General features: G+C 41.3%; 2 protein-coding genes across 4 annotated transcripts; one reads left to right on the top strand and one right to left on the bottom strand.

Moving 5' to 3' along the window:
• Positions 1-1734: 1734 nt before the first annotated feature.
• LOC105190463 (CTD small phosphatase-like protein 2) lies at positions 1735-12381 on the top strand. Of its 3 annotated transcripts, none has more exons than XM_025296584.1 (8): positions 1735-2123; positions 3390-3618; positions 3888-4028; positions 4109-4532; positions 4633-5219; positions 7962-8318; positions 10128-10223; positions 11200-12381. In XM_025296584.1, exons 1-8 carry the CDS (start codon positions 1915-1917, stop codon positions 11263-11265), a joined length of 2109 nt encoding a protein of 702 aa, XP_025152369.1. In that variant the 5' UTR covers positions 1735-1914; the 3' UTR covers positions 11266-12381. The 3 variants fall into 3 exon arrangements, with proteins under 3 accessions (XP_025152369.1, XP_025152370.1, XP_025152371.1); XM_025296585.1 differs by lacking the exon at positions 1735-2123 and adding an exon at positions 2174-2630; XM_025296586.1 differs by lacking the exon at positions 1735-2123 and adding an exon at positions 2863-3207.
• LOC105190461 (metaxin-2) lies at positions 12300-16217 on the bottom strand. Its single transcript, XM_011153229.3, has 4 exons — positions 16051-16217; positions 15112-15694; positions 14504-14638; positions 12300-13187 (listed from the first exon to the last, which is right to left on the bottom strand). The coding sequence occupies exons 1-4, from the start codon at positions 16142-16144 to the stop codon at positions 13055-13057; spliced, it is 945 nt and encodes a 314-aa protein (XP_011151531.1). The 5' UTR covers positions 16145-16217; the 3' UTR covers positions 12300-13054.
• Between the last annotated feature and the right edge of the window lie 251 nt (positions 16218-16468).

The following is a 16468-nucleotide window of genomic DNA, read 5'->3' as shown; positions in this document are numbered from 1 at the left end:
ACTTTACTTTGTATGAAGATAACACTTGACTTGAGCAGTGGATCGCCGCGAAAAAACCAGAGTTCTTTTATCGTGGAATTTATTTATTACGTACAATATGGGAAAGTGTTATAGCTAACTACTTTGAATAAACTATTCTTCCTGTTTCTCACGAAACACAAGTCTTTTGTTTCATAAAAAAACTTATTGTGAAAACTTATTCAAGTACCCAATATATTGGAGATGTATTAGGTCGTTAAATATGAAATATCTAATTTCTTTAAATACTAAGTTCAATAGTCGATATCTTTGACATTTTATCTTTGCAGTTCTTGGTTTTTTTTGTTGGCAAAGTACACCAGAGTTTTTCAATCGCATGTTTTGCTTTATAATTATCTTTCGAACTGTCTTTATTGCAGCAATTTTTGTATAATCATGGATAATGAAAAAATTTGTGTTATTTTCGAATATGAGTTTTTTAGTTGAATGGCATCGAAGTGTTTTTTTACGTAATGGTAAAAAGTGCGTAACTAGTAAAAATATACGAAGAAAGATTAAATAAGAAACTAACTTATTTCCAAAATCTTCCAGAAATGGAGAAACCAATCTTTAACGGATTTGGTATTAAAATATAAAATGTAATGGAGAATGAATGGATTGATGGAATAATTTTGAAGGATATTAAATTTTATTTTACGAATATTTCGAGTATCCTGGAATATTTGTCACTTTGCTACATTAACTTATTACATAATATATGTAACATAATTTTTAAATACTAAACGATCCAGTTATATTTTTGGTAATTATTTAGAAGACGGGCCTCACCTTGGATTTCGCTCAAACTTACCTGTCTTGTGTATTTTGACGTGTAGAAGCCGAATCTGCAAGTAAAAGTTGCCGCTCGACTCTAGTTTGCGAGAAATAAATTGTTAAAAAATGACATATGCGAGGTTAGGAAATCTGTCATGCCGGTAATACAGAGACTTATGGTCTATTCTTTTTAGTCGGAAAGTGTAAAATAGTACATGTAAGCGGGGGAGGGGCGAAGCCCTCTCCCCAAAGACATTTTCATATATTAAACATATGAATTTTTAGCTCATGTATCAGTGGTTATTTTTGTTGTGTAATAACCACTGATATATGAGCTAAAACTTCATATGTTAATATATGAAAATGTCTTTGGGGAGAGGGCTTCGCCCCTCCCCCGCTTACATGACTATTTTACACTTTCCGACTAAAAAGAATAGACCATAAGTCTCTATATTACCGGCATGAAAGATTTCCTAACCTCGTATATGTCATTTTTTAACAATTTATTTCTCGCAATCTAGAGTCGAACGGCAATTTTTACTTGCAGATTCGGCTTCTACACGTCAAAAGACACAAGATAGGTGAGTTTGAGCGAAATCCAAGGTGAGACCCATTTTCTAAATAATTATCATTTTTTAACTGTAGTTTAACCATATTAAACGATCATTATCAGTTGTTTAAATAAAAATTTACGTTTAAACATGAATTATGTTATCAGTAAAAACCAATATTTTTAGATTAGCTTTCCGTAATCGGATATTATCAGCGACGAGATCTTTCAACATCATCGATAAAAACAGGCGTGAGGATATTGAATCACATTCTAAGGATATTTCGAGTATCCTGACATTTTTGTCACTTTACCGCATTGCACAATATATTATCGCACAATAGATGCAAGTGACACAACTTTCAAGTACCAGATGAGCCGGTTAGATCTTCCAACTACAGTTTAGCGACACAAAGCGGTCAATACTGCTCGTTTAAATAAAACTGCGCGTTATCGGCAGGAAGCAATATTTGCGTCAACTTTTCTCAAGCGGATTACTCAACCGTCAACTAGCGACGAAATTCTTAAGCATCGTTGGTACGAACGGGCACAAAAGGAACAGACCTGCAATCATGCATACGACCGCGAAAACCAGCGTTGAATCGCGGCCATGTTGGCAGCGCTGGGCATCACGCACGGGCTGGTTGGCGCCGGAAGCGACAGATGGCGCGTCACCAGGCGGAAATCCCAGGGATCAAAAGAACGATCGAGCGGCCGAAGATCGGCAACTCCCGGGGGGAAAACTCGCCGATCGTCCCGCCGGCGATCTCCCCGCGGCCAAGTGAGCATCGCGCAATGCGCGCCAGCTGCAGGCGGCTCTCCCGCGGCCGGTCGCGGTGGCGCGCTTGAGTCGCGAGTACCGAGTCGCGGGTGACGCCGTCGCCATGTTTGTTATAGTTTCGGAGGGATGAAAAGCGTACTCGACGGCGTCGTCGGGCAGATTTGAATGAAACGCGTGTGTGAGCCGTGCCGCGTGCGTCCGTTTGTGCCGGCGTGCGAGCGTCTCGGCCGGCGACCCGCAAGCATGCCAAGCAGCCGCGAGTGCCGTTAACGCGCGGCGTCCGGCCAGCCCGCCGCGGCCGGCGGCCGATTTTCGCGCGGATTTTCAGCTGTCACGGTCGAGGTGCCGTCTCGCCGCAGCCGCAGCCGCAGCTGCCACCGCCGCCTCCGCTGCCGTCTTCGCTGCGTTGCGCCGCGAGCGAGCATCGCGCCGCTTCGGCCGCCTGCGAGTGTCTCTCTCTCTCTCCTCGCGTGCTCTCCCTCTCTCTGTCTGTCTCTCGATCGGAAGGTAAAGGAGACCCCGTCGTGTTGCCAATGCAATTCGCTCCGTCCATCCGTCGGTCGGCGCGAGAAATCTCGCCGTCCCGGCGAGATCGCTGAGACGCAATACACGGACGTTGCGCCGCATGTAAATCGATATACGACTCGCGATGTGTGCGTGCCGCGCCGACGACTCCGCGTCCCGCGTGTGTCCGTGTGGACGCCCGCGTCTCGTGTGCGCGCGTGTATGCGTCGCGTCGCGTCGCGCGGCACGGTGTGCACCACGCGCGCGCTCGCGCTCGCGCGCCCGCACACAACGACGTGCGTGGAACGCCCCTTTTTACGAAACGATCGAACTTCTTTCCCGCGCAATCTTGCCCGGCGCGGGACGTCGATAGCGAGCGCGCGAGATTCCGCGGCCGTCGATGCGTCTCGCGGGGAAACACTCGACGCGGGCCTGCTCCGCGTTGACAACCGTCGCTTCTCCCGGCGAATCCGAACACCCTCGCGATTCGGATTTCGGACTTTTTCCCTTCGGTTCGCTTCCCGCGCGCTCCCTCGTGTCTCTCGTCGATACGATCGATATAACGATTTGCCGTTGTATGGTGCGTACACACAGCTGGACGCTGCGCATGGTGTTTTCCTTTTTTTTTTGTTTTTTTCCCCGTAGAGACGAACTAGCCTGAATTGGCCTTCCTCCGTTGGCTCCGAGGAAGCTGATGAACTGTCGTTTTTTCCTCATGTCTCCTCATCGATGCTTTTGAGAACCGCTTGATTCTCGTTCCAGGACATTGAATTCTATTGAAATGTGGCTAAGAAGCGAACGAATAAGTAGAAGACTGCGCGGTCGTTTGTGTCTAAGTGGTGTGTCAGCCTCCAAGGGAACCAGCCACCGAGCGCAACTTGCCACAGCGCGGAAACTACCAAGCATCAATAACAGCAGCCGAGTTATAGCGTCGAGTAGATGCGGCAGACTGACTCAGTGGCGACGCAGGTCGTCGAATTTCCTCAAAGAAGTAAGTGGACCCTGCTGAGAGGGACTGTCGTAAGGATAATCGCTGTGTTATCCTGGTGTCTTACGCCCAAGAGCGATTTGCTATACGAATAAGCTGTGTGTATGTGTGTGTGTGTGTTATCATTGCGTGCTCACCATAAATGATCTTTGCAGGTCATTTGTACCGCTCATTCTTTATTAAAACAAACTTTGCAAACTAACCGGCACTGTATACACACTGGCTAACTGAAGCGTAGGGAGGACATTAAAAAGCAATTGTTATCTTCGTAGGCCTGTAAAGAGAATGTTTTACATTTTGCCAAATCCACGCCTATTAGACGAGAGAGAGGACCTCGTAGAAGAAAATGCATAAAACGGTCCATGGTCACGTCGACTCCGCTGCACCGCGCTCCTCCGATAGACGCAGTCATTGTAAGAAGCCTGCTTGCGCAAAATACAGAGCAGAATCAACAGTCAGAGTCGTGCTTAACTCGAATCTGTGCGTTTTGTAGTCCACGAGGACTGCCACGCCGTCTAAAGTCTCGGAGGAGTCTAAGGAGAACTGGAACGGGAGCAGCTCCACCACTAGCACCAGCACGAGCACCAGCACTAGCACCACCAGCACCAGCAGCAGCAACAATACCGCTGCCGCCGCGACCGCCGCCGCCGCCGCTGCTGCCGCCACCGCTGCCGCCGCCGCCGCTGCCGCCGCCACCGCTGCAGCCGCCGCTGCTGCTGCCGCTGCCGCCGCCGCCTTGCCTCTGTGCCCGTCGGCGACGAGCACGGAGTCGCGTTGTCCGATGATACCACCGACGCATGAGCCCAAGTCCTCCACGCCGAGCGTGTCCCCGCTGACCTATCTGATGCCTCCCGTGTCCTTAGGCTCGCATTCGGATCTCACGTGTTTGTTGGACGACGAGGGAAGCAGGAGCAACGGTACATCTCCTTCTTCCCACCGCACTCTCATAGTGTGACTGGTCGCACTCCTTTTCAGAGTGACTCTTTAAGTTCTCACGGCGCGTCTCTCTCCTTGCAGATACTCTACCGTCGTCGATCTACTACTCCACGCTGTATGCGCATGCCGACACGTCCGTCGAATATTACAGCTTGATGCACTCGACGTCGGCGTACAGCGGCCGTAACGCGTACCCGTCGCCCGACAACAGCAAGTACTTCCCGAGCGGGAAGTACTCCCTAGCGAGTAACAATGAAAACCGCGGTGATCTCGCAAAAGATCAATATGCTATTGAAACAGACCCAACAAAATATGAGGCAACTGCTGGATATCCCAGCAGTGCAAAGTATAGTATACCAGCAAGTATGTACAATATAAATCCTCATCATCCATCCGATACAAACGGCAATCTTAGTGACAAATATGATTCCGAGGATGTCGAGAGTCGTTTTCACGAGGTTGAGTACATGGAGGTGGGTAGCGAAGAGATAGTAGAGTCTTGCGATGTAGAGAACATGGTTACTCAAGTTCAAGAGGACTGGGAACCGTTCGATCCTTACGTCTTTATCAAGCACTTGCCGCCGCTCACGCCGGCGATGAGGGCCAGATGTCCCGCGCTGCCTCTCAAAACGAGGAGCAGTCCGGAGTTCAGTTTGGTCTTGGATCTGGTACGCTCGTGCTACATCTTTCTACCACCACGCATGCACGTGTAATTTTTTACAACCACCCGACTTCAATTACTGCATGCACGCGGGCGCGCTGAGCGCGAGGGTTCGCTCCCGATGGGATTCCCGGCCCGAGCGCGATTTCATCATTTCCGCGGTTCAACGGCGGTCGCCCCACTTGGCGGTCGCAACAATTTTTTCCCTGAGTGTAACGCGGGAGCAGCAAGCATTAACCTCCGGGTGGACATTAAGGGGGGAAGGGGGGAATGCGGAGCAGGCCGTTTTCAAGGCTATTTTTACAAATTTTTTTAAGGAACGGTAACATCAATGGACCCAAAATTTTCACGGTATATTCATTAATGTTCAAAGTATAAAATAAATTTTATTAAATCACATGAACCGATCCAATTTGTAATTATACAGGGTGCTAAATTTCAAACGTAACAGGTAAACAATTTCGAAAACTATGAAAGATATTAAAAAAAAACTAAAACACGTGTTCCATGATTTCGAAGGAGAAAGAGAATAGCATTATCAGTTTTTTTATTTGGAGGACATTTTCAAGGTCAGTTGAAGGTCAACTTAATTTTTTAAAATAGAAAGCCCAATTTTTTATTATATCTTCTCTTTCTACTAATTAATTTTAACAACTTTGGTCTGAAATATGTTTTTATTTGTCTAATATTTTTTGAAATATTTAAGGAAAATTTGGTAACTTTTTCAACATTTAACTTACGATATTTCGCTAACTATTCGTCCAAAGAAAAAATAGTATTAGACTTTCTTACTTTATTTACTATCAAGAATATGTTACTATAATAGTGCCTTACCTTTTGTTAATTTAATAATTTTGAAATTTCCAAAGGTCGATAAGTTAACAAAAGTTATCAAGTTTTCCTTAAATAAAGAAAAAGTTATCAAGTTTTTCTTAAATATTTTAAAAAATATTAGACAAAAAAATATTTCAACCAAAGTTGTTAAAATTAATTGATAGAAAGAGAAGATATAATAAAAAATTGGGCTTTCTATTTTAAAAAATTAAGTTGACCTTCAACTGACCTTGAAAATGCCCTCCAAATAAAAAACTGATAATGCCATTCTCTTTCTCCTTCGAAATCATGGAACATGTGTTTTAGTTTTTTTTAATATCTTTCATAGTTTTCGAGATTTGTTACTTGTTACGTTTAAAATTTAGCATCCTGTAGATAAAAATGCAGTCATCCGTTTGCGAGTTCTATGTTTGCTGTCGACATCATTCCAGGCCTCCCTCACTACTCTGAAACCAAAAACTGAGAAAGATTTTGAAAATATACGGTTGCCATTATAGCCCGTAGCAAAATAAAGGCAATGAAGCCAAGTTTGGAAAAATAATGACTGCATATAAAAAAATATCGAAAGTAAAACTTTTTTCAAGTTGTAATCATGTTTAAAGAAATTAATAAAATAAAACATAACTGTATTCGAGGTAGGGGCGCGAAAACTACATATCTACTGTATATTGTGTAAAAATTTCAAATTAGTCGGTTCAGTAATTTTTGTGTAATCGTGTCGACAGTTTAAGAAAATGGTGTTTCCAGATAAACGCGTTTCAAATTTTATGTATGTATTTTCCATATAGATAGTAACAAATTTATTTTATGCTTTGAACATTAACGAATACACTGTGAAAATGTTGAGTCCATTGATGTTACCGTTTCTGTTGAAAAAATTCGTAAAAATAGCCTTGAAAATGACCTGCTCTGCATGTAATTCCCTCCTTAAGGATTAACCCGCAGCTTTCAAGGATTTTATTCTGGCTCGCAACTTTGGAGTTGCAATATTTGTACGCCAGGTGTTTACAAAAAAGGTACTTTCTTTCAGGACTTTAAGGACAGATGATGGTCACAAAATGGAGGAAAAAGGTCCTCTCAAATAGGACGGAAAATTAATATTATCGAAGTTTTGGACAATTATTTATTTTAAATAAAGCAAGTGACGTACTCCGCTTCTGGTACTTTCTGATTAATTTGCCTCTTTGTCATTTATCGCTGAAGAGTACCATGCTTTAAAAGAATCCCTAAAAAAAGGTCTCTTCGCTATTTTCTACAATTAAATATAAATTCGTAATTAAAATAAATAATATATTGTTCATAATTCCGACAATATTAATTTTCCTGCCCATGTTTGCGAGGACTTTCTTCCTCCGTTTCGTGAGTATTATCTGCCTTTTAAGTCCTGAACTCTTTTTAACATCCTGCATAAGTTAAGTCAAGAATATCGATATATCAGTACGTGACTTTAAAGTCGCATGGCGTTATAGAGAAGGAGGGGGAGGGTTGATCCTTTCGTACCATAAATATTTTGTATTACTTGATATACTTATTACTAGCCGGACTTTACCGGTATGGTCTCCCTCCCCCCGCCCATCCCCGACAAGTAACTTCATTCCTTCCATCCTTAAGAATTTTCAATTTAGCTTCGAAACAGTTGACTTTTGTCCTCGGTTTGGGGGAGAAAGTTTATATGTTTATATTCAAGGACGAGAGTTAACCGAAATTCACTGAGAAACTCGGATAGGTCGACGCGATCGCCAAGCGGAACGTCTCCGCATATTTTTAAAAGCGCTGCCATGCGAAACTCGGACATCTTTCAGGAACCCATCGGAACTTTCGCATTCACCCGGTAGATTTTTTACATGAGAAAGAGAAGAGACGCGCGGAACGGCCGGTCGACGCCCGTTGTGCTCACGAGAGTTACCTTTTGCAGGATGAGACGTTGGTACATTGCAGCCTACAGGAGTTGTCGGACGCGGCGTTCCGCTTCCCGGTGGTCTTTCAGGACGTTACGTACACGGTGTTTGTGAGGACGCGGCCGTACTTCCGCGAGTTCCTCGAACACGTATCCTCGTTGTACGAGGTGATCTTATTCACGGCGAGCAAACGGGTGTACGCCAACAAGCTGATGAACCTGCTGGATCCGACGCGAAAGCTGATCAAGTACCGGCTGTTCCGCGAACACTGCGTCTGCGTGAATGGCAATTACATCAAGGACCTGTCCATTCTGGGCAGAGACCTGTCGAAGACCGTCATCATTGATAACAGCCCGCAAGCGTTCGGATACCAGGTACAAATCGCGGCATTGAGAAATTTTGCTACAAAGACGGCCATTTTTCTTCGAGATGAAATGCCTCAGAAATGTTTTGTTATTATTTGTCTCTCAGGATGAGCGTCTATTTTCTACATAGCTCATTTGCAACTCTCCTGTAAGTGTCCCTGAAGGATTAAAAACTTGGTTGGGAAAATTACCATTCGAAAGTAACGTTATGACTGATTGGAGAAAAAATAACTGAAGTGAATTCGACGATCGCACCAGTTCCCCTTTGATAAATCAGCTGATACAGATTTATGTTTGTCCTAAACATGTACTCCAGCTTCAGGTCTTGTATGTCTTATAGGTCTTATATTGTCGATTAATCATCTCAAAAATCAGATTCATAAATGCTGCTGACGGCGACAGTTTGAACAGTTACTCGCCGATCTTGGAAATTGAGCCGCATTGGATCTGTGGTTATTTTTTAACCTCTTCAAAACTAGACTGTCGCTAAATGACACTTCAGTTCACTTTTGAAGAAATATTATAAATAAGTTAGGAACGTAATTTTCCGTAAATTAAAAAAATATAACACCATTGAAAACTTCAATGTTTTAGCTTCCCGACAAAATCAACACTTCGAGCACTTACAAATGATCTTTACTAAATGTTATACGCCGACTGTTTTCATCTTTTGAAGTCTGATATGGAAGCCCAAAAGAAGAATAAAATGTGAGAACAAAATTTGCTCAATATTGTTCAGAATATTTATATAAAGTGCGCAAGTTGAAAAAGTATAAAGAAGGTATTATACAATATCTCGCAAGAGATTTTAGAAGAAACTTTTGAAACAAGGATTGTTTGGTTCAAAGGTTAACATGTAAGAGACGAGGACCTTTGTTTGACCTTTAGAGTCCCTTTCAAAATCACGACAAAAATTTTAAGGTCGCCACAAAAATTTGTCGACAAAATTACGAGATTTTATAATAACTGATAACAATTGATTCATGTCATAATTTTGTATGAAAAAATAAGTAAACATCTTGAAATATAAGCGGATAATAGAACGCCCAATAGCGAAACTTCTAAGATAGCGTGGAAAGTCGCTGTTGAGTATATTCTATTATCCGCTTATATTTCAAGATGTGTGTGTTATTTTTTCATACAGAATTATATGATATAAATCAGTTACTACAATAAAATCTCGCAATTTTGTCGAAAAATTTTTATAATGACTTTGAAAGAGACTGTCGGGGTCAAACAAAAGTCATTGTCTTATGTGTCCTTTGAAATCGAGCAATTTTTGTTTCAACAGTTTCCCCTACAAATTTCTTGTTTGCGAGATATTGTGTATATCTTCCTTACACTTTTTCAGCTTGCGCTCTTTGTATAAATATCCTGAACGATATTGAGTAAATTTTTTTTTTCAGATTTCAAAAGATGAAAGCAATCGACGTATAACATTTGGTAAAAGTTATTCGTTAGCCTAACACACACATTATCGATTTGTTTTAACGTTAAAGTCACTTGGTCGCCAGTTGGTCGTGTTCACTTCGGTTGTCCACTGTGAAGAATAATTCATTATTCGAGAAGCATCGAGCTGCTTCAGCTATATTAGCTTCTTTTTACAATTCGCTGCAGAGCCCACACATCGTACAAATCTCTAAGCAGTGATAAAAGTTACAACTGTATTCGTTGCCGTTGGCCAGAGAATGTAATTGCGTTATCGTTACTGACGAGAAAAATAATGCTGTTACAAAGTGGTTACAAAAAAAATGTTATACAAGTGACACGTTATTTCCCAGCCTGATTAAAAGTGATGTCTCTCTTGTGTTGTTACAGCTGGAAAACGGCATACCCATAGAGAGTTGGTTCGCCGACCGCTCCGATAACGAGCTAATGAAGTTGTTACCGTTTCTAGAAAACCTGGTGAACTGGGTAAGTTTCTCGTCTGTCTTTTCTGTCGTCCTCCTGCTGGCTCTCGCGTCGGGATAATCCAGGGTTGGGAAATAACTCGTTACACGTAACGAAGTTACAGTTACAATTTTTTTTTTTTGATAACTCAACTTCGTTCCTTTTTTTCCACCTATAACTGTAACTTAACTTAGTTAATATATAAAGTAACTGTTAAGTTACTTTTGTTTGATAACTAGTAATTAATTTAATAGTTACTTTATATATTTCAAACCTAAGTTTCTGGCAGACTAACACGATAACGCGACGTGAGACGCTTGATACCCAATAAGCATTCATAATTATTCTGGCTGCATTTGGAAAACGCGCTATTGCGTCATCTATCTTTATCGTTTATTAGATGCAAAAGGATAAAATGACGTAATAGCGCTGATAGTCTCCTTTCCGAACGTAACCTGTATTTCTTTCAAAAAAATTGTACGCCTATTGAATATTTCCTTTGAAGTGCGTTGCGTGGTTTCGGTTATATAAAAAATTCAAGCAATAAATAAAAGCATCTCAATCTTCGGAGGAGGATTGTAAAATATCATGGCCAGCATATACAGAAATATTCGAGTTACAGTTTGTTATTAATAGTCTTAAGAAACAAATATGAATTGTTTATTTAAATTGATGAATTTGATTTGTAAAAATTATATACGATATGAAAGGAATATATAATATAATCAACAAACTACTTTTATATAAAAATTGGAGGAATTTACACAATTACGAAATTTAAAACAACAACACAATTATTGTAAAAAAGTAACTGAAAAATAACGACTCGTTACTTTTTGAATAATCATGACATGTTATTTTCGAAGGTCAGTAACTTGTAACTGTAACTAGTTACTTTTTCAGTGAAAAAACTATAGCTGCAATTAGATACTTTTACAAAGTAGCTTTCCCAACCCTGGGATAATTTCAGTTTTCAATCTGATCTCACTTCTGATCGCAGGGAGGAGACGTACGGCCGCACATCAGAGAGCAGTTTCGGCTATTCAGCTTTCTACCACCGGATTAATTTAAGTAGCATGCACCAAATTCAACGTCGCGTCTGCGAGGGAAAGAGAGAGAAAGAGAGATATATCGGTCGAAGAGAAAAAGAGTTATAAAATATCTTAAAGATATTAAATAGATAAAATATAATAGTTATTCCGCAATGCGTAGCATAAGCCGCTATATTATACACTTTACAATGTTTCACAAATGAGTATACCTGTTGGTATATATATAGAGACGAATTTAACAATTCTAGACCATTGAAGTTATCGTTCTGATTCACGTCACGTGCGAGGCAGCATTTACAGAGGCGCGAACGTTGCATGCGAATGTAACGAGATTGCGATTTCGTTGGTTCGTTTATTAGGTTGAAAGTCAAGTTAGAGATACCGATTCCTGCGTAGCAAGGAGACAGCATAAGCGCGATAGTTCTGATTTGCTGTTTATAGTTTCTATCGATACTTCCAAATGAGTCTCTCCATGATGCGTTTATACGACGTTTGTACATAATAGAATTCATATTATATTATACTTGAGGTATTTTGTTTTACGGTTTATACTTGATAGCAATAGCCGCGCGCGCGAAAGAGAGATAGAAAGAGAGAGAGAGAGAGAATCGATCGATCGATCACGCCGTTCCCTCTGTTAGCACCGCGCCGGTGCGAAACGAATGATCTCAGTTTATTTATCTTGCTAGCCGGGTCGCATGTTGAAAATTCTTCTCCGTTGACAACATTACACTCTCCGATCTCGCTGTGAACCGCAATTGTTTATCATCGTCACGATCCTTAGATCTACATCTCTCTAGATTGCGATTCTTAAGAGAAATATATACAAGATGTTATAAGAGTATCCCTGTTGATAATTATATAATTACACCACACGTCTAATTATATAATTATGCGCCTGGGGTTACATTGTGCTATATATAAACTTGTGTATAATTCATAGCGTAAGAAAGCATAGTCCGAATTCACAGTATCAAAAGAGAACAAAGTTAGCGACACGATGTGTTGTAACAGGAGGCATCGCAGAAAAAGTCTTGCATCTCGTGTAGTGTCTATCATACTTTAAGATTATAACAACCACACATTATGCACAAATACATTATAGTAATAAAGCAGATTGTTATTCGTGAGATCGCCCGCGTCGTCTGTTTAACTAATCTCGCCCTGAACGTCTTGTACATCACACGATTGTGCATTCTATTGTTATCTTGCGTGTCACGATCATCAATCATCCCCTGCGACGTTTGTCACTACGTGTAGAAGTAAATTGACGAGAGGGGTGTAAATTACAAAGGTATACAGGCATGTTCGCTTCGTGTGAGAATTGAAACGCTGGAGACAAGAAGTACTCGATCGTATATCACACGTTAGAATCGTGAAATTATATACCAGGGAATCATATTTTACGCATGCAGCCATTACCCACGTGTTACGTCAGCGATGGCGTCACTTCCCGGCGTGCGACATATACAGAGATGGATATGGGAGAGTGGTTGTATTGACTAGATTCTTTTCTCTTCTACCCTGCTGCGAATTATCGGCACCAGTATATTAATTTCACACCTTTTTTGTACTTAACAACATACAATACTGATATCTCGTATAATTACAGCTGTAATTAATAAGTATATAAATAACACGACGGACAGATTGATCATGCTAAATGATGTGCGCCTTGCGGCAAGTGAATTTTACATCTAATCGAAACAGTCTTCAAGATTCTATACACATCAATTTCTCCCGACATGCGATCGCTCGGTACGTGAAATTTGAATTTAGTCAAGTTCAGGAAAGGTTACCATATTATTTTTTCTTAACTAAATCCTCGCCTGGATCATTGACTTTATTCTTGAGCTCCAGCGTTTCACTACGTTCTTTTGACTCTTTTGCTTTTGACTCTTTTGCTTTTGACTCTATAGCTTCAAGAGGAAAAATGCTGAAAAATGTTACGTGCAATATTACGCATGTGGAATGAACCAGATGATCGATTCAAAAATTATGCACTTACACAGAAGAGAGAAATAAATTATTCGAGAATCATGGAATGATTTAATAGATATATATATATATATATATTATACTCCATTGTATACAGGGTGTTTCAATTTCAAATCTCGCGAATCGATGATTTTATTGAAAAATTTTTCGAACAAGAAGTTGCATGGCTTGAAGGAGGACACATGATGGAAATGTGGACTTGACCTTGAATGACCTCAAAATCAGGTCAAGGTCATTAGTGTTTTTTTAAATGGAAATCTATTCTTTATTATTATTTTTATTATTCTTGTAGCTTATTTCGAGAGCTTTCCAAAACACTATAATAAAGTTACGTCTCATAGAGTACTTTCCGAGTTATGGGGCTTGAAAATTAAGGCAAGACCGATCACTGATCCGGCCAACTAAGATAAGACCGATCACTGATCCGGCCAACTAAGATAAGACCGATCACTGATCCGGCCAACTAAGGCAAGACCGATCATTAATCCGGCCAATTAAGGCAAGATCGATCAATTCGAATATGTCTTTAGTCGTTGATAAGTCTTGCCTTAGTCGGCCAGGATGCCGGATCAGTGATCGGTCTTGCCTTAACTTTCAAGCCTCATAACTCTGAAAGTAGTCAATGAAACGTAACTTTATTATAGTGTTTTGGGAAGCTCTCGAGATAAGCTACAAGAATATGTAATAAAGAATAGGGATTTCCATTTGAAAAAAACATTAATGACCTAGACCTGATTTTGACAAGGTCACTCAAGGTCAAGTCCACATTTCCATTATGTGTCCCTCTTCAAGCCATGCAACTTTCGCTCGAAAAATTTTTCAATAAAATCATCGATTCGCGAGATAATTGACCATATCACTTAAAATGAAACACCCTGTATATGTATGTGTATATGCATGTATACACATACATATAATGGATTTTATAACATAATTAGATCAACAACATTGTTAAAATGTACTACACGTCATACTTCAACATTACTCGCACTTCAGATATACCCATTTTGCAGCGAAGGAAAACGAGATTCATCAACTCGACAGGTAGGCACCAGTTTGTCAACTTGTTAAGCCGGTAACTATTCAGCGAATCATTGAATACTACAGAGATTTTCCTTGATGTTCGTATCCTTTGTTGCGTCAGTCGCAAAGCACAGGAACCTCAGTGTATGACGAACGTGATCGGTGTACTGCAACTCGATATATCCGAAGTCCGAGTAAGGTTCTATCTAGTCTTTTATACGCCGAAAATACCTAGTCTCGATGCGTTTACAGAGGTTGACGAGCTTCGGATAGCCCTTAACGATATTAGCCAGCTCGTTGTTGGGTAACGGCGTTGTGATTATCGTGAATATGTGACCAAACACCAAAGCATCCAACTCATTAGGTCTATTAGACGTAAAGTTGCATGTAATTAAAATTCTCTCGTATCATGCCTTTGAATTTCCGTTAACATACTTGTGCAAACAGTACGTAAAATTACTTAAATGTTGCGTACACTATGTATAGTGTGTGTCAATTTATCGAAAATGTAGAGGAATTCTCGGAAAGGGAAGGAAGTGACTCAGGCTGTGACTGAAAGCCATCCCACAGAGTATCCTTGGATGGCGATTCAATTATTTCGAAGCCATCCGTAAACTCCCTACGTTGAAAACTGAAGTAGCGGTGTTTGATTCTGAACATGTGCTCGATAAGTCTTGGGAATTGGCGGATTGTGGTAATGATCCTTTGGTTCGAAGGAAAGGAAGGCGATGTGAGGGTGTAGATATGCCCATACACGAGAGCATCGATTTCGGTGGGTCTTTTGGAAAAATGAATAAATAAACATACAAGTAAAAGGAAGCACTGTGAGAGTTACTTACTTTTTCCCGAAGAAAAACTCCTCGTCTGCCAGCCTCTCTGACAGAGCAATGCAGCATTTCTTTACATCATCAAACACTTGGTCCAAACTTTTGTTGTACCAACCAAGCACACTGAGCTTCTTAATGACCTCTCTTCTCTTTTGCCAATTCAGGTAATGGTTAAGTGGCCACGGATATACACTTCCATGCCTGGGCTTTGTCACTGTATTCAAAACAGCTTCGTCCACCCAGCATACATATAGTTCCGCATTTACAAATACATTGTTTACCAAGGACACATATGCTCTCATATCCACTCTGGCTTCATGGTCCAAATGACTGGACAGGCTCGTTACCTTGCTCCCTATATGCGTCACTATAGCATCGAATTCGGATATCAACTTGCCGCCGCATTTAATAAATGGCACCCGGCCAGACGGTGACATGAACTCCGCATTCTTCCTCGGTTCTATCTCAAATTTCAGCTCACACATCTTGAGAAAAGCCTGCACCGCCAGGCAATTTGCATTGTCAGGCAGCAAAATCTGCTCTACCTCGTACGGTTGGTACAGAATGATCGGCTGGGGCCATGGTTCTTGACTTGCTACAATAAAATCAAATTGTCATCACATAGCGGCACACAGCATGTTTACATTCTCCCGCGACGTAAGGGTTACGTAACTGTAACCTACATTCGGCTGTACGAAAATAAAACCCGTGACACGCTCATGAGGCAAGTTGGACAATAAGGGACGACCGATGAGAGACTTAGACCGGGAAGAGGCAGACCGCTTGACCCGGCGGCTATTTAGCGATGCCCGGCGATTTGAATTTACGGCGTAATTGCAAAATCGCGCGATGCTGTTTACAGAGATGTAGGTTAGGTCACGAGTGAGCTATGTGTGTGCGTGCGAGTGATACACCGCGCTCTCACGAATATGACGATTCCGACGAATTTACCTTCCAGCTCCATCGTGACCGCCACGTCGCTCAGTAATACCTGAGGCATCGCTAAAGTAAGCAGACCCTCGCGACTACGCGATTCTCCTATCATCGCCGTCCCAGAATTTCTAACTGCCGCGCGTGAGCGTCACGAATGGGCACAGCAATGGCCGAATCATAACCTATTTTAAACCGCGGCTCTCCACGTGAAATTTCTTTCGTATATAGAAAATCGTCAAAGTCAATTAGCAGGTTTAATCTCGATCGATTGCCTCCGGCAATTTTGCACGCGGAAAGACGTGTTGTGTAGTTTGCGACTTATTGATACAACTATTGTTATCAGAGTCGTACAAGTTATTGATATAACTTGTACGACTCTGATGAGTTTCTCTTTGATCTCATTGTAAAAAATCTCATCTCAAATTTATTCTTCGCC

The sequence above is a fragment of the Harpegnathos saltator genome, unplaced genomic scaffold (assembly GCF_003227715.2).
Source record: "Harpegnathos saltator strain DR-91 unplaced genomic scaffold, Hsal_v8.6 scaffold15, whole genome shotgun sequence".
Classification (NCBI taxonomy): domain Eukaryota; kingdom Metazoa; phylum Arthropoda; class Insecta; order Hymenoptera; family Formicidae; genus Harpegnathos; species Harpegnathos saltator.
Note: the sequence above shows the minus strand (reverse complement) of the source record. Positions and strands in the feature narration are given on the sequence as shown.

Excerpts from the sequence above, each read along its gene's own strand:
- LOC105190463 (XM_025296584.1), top strand. The coding sequence starts at position 1,915 with ATGCATACGACCGCGAAAACCAGCGTTGAATCGCGGCCATGTTGGCAG. Across the intron at positions 2,124-3,389 it reads GGCGATCTCCCCGCGGCCAA|GACATTGAATTCTATTGAAA; the intron begins GTGAGCATCGCG and ends TTCTCGTTCCAG. Across the intron at positions 8,319-10,127 it reads CGCAAGCGTTCGGATACCAG|CTGGAAAACGGCATACCCAT; the intron begins GTACAAATCGCG and ends GTGTTGTTACAG.
- LOC105190461 (XM_011153229.3), bottom strand. The coding sequence starts at position 16,144 with ATGATAGGAGAATCGCGTAGTCGCGAGGGTCTGCTTACTTTAGCGATG. Across the intron at positions 14,639-15,111 it reads GAGTTTTTCTTCGGGAAAAA|ACCTAATGAGTTGGATGCTT; the intron begins GTAAGTAACTCT and ends TACGTCTAATAG. Across the intron at positions 13,188-14,503 it reads TGTAAACGCATCGAGACTAG|CATTTTTCCTCTTGAAGCTA; the intron begins GTATTTTCGGCG and ends AACATTTTTCAG.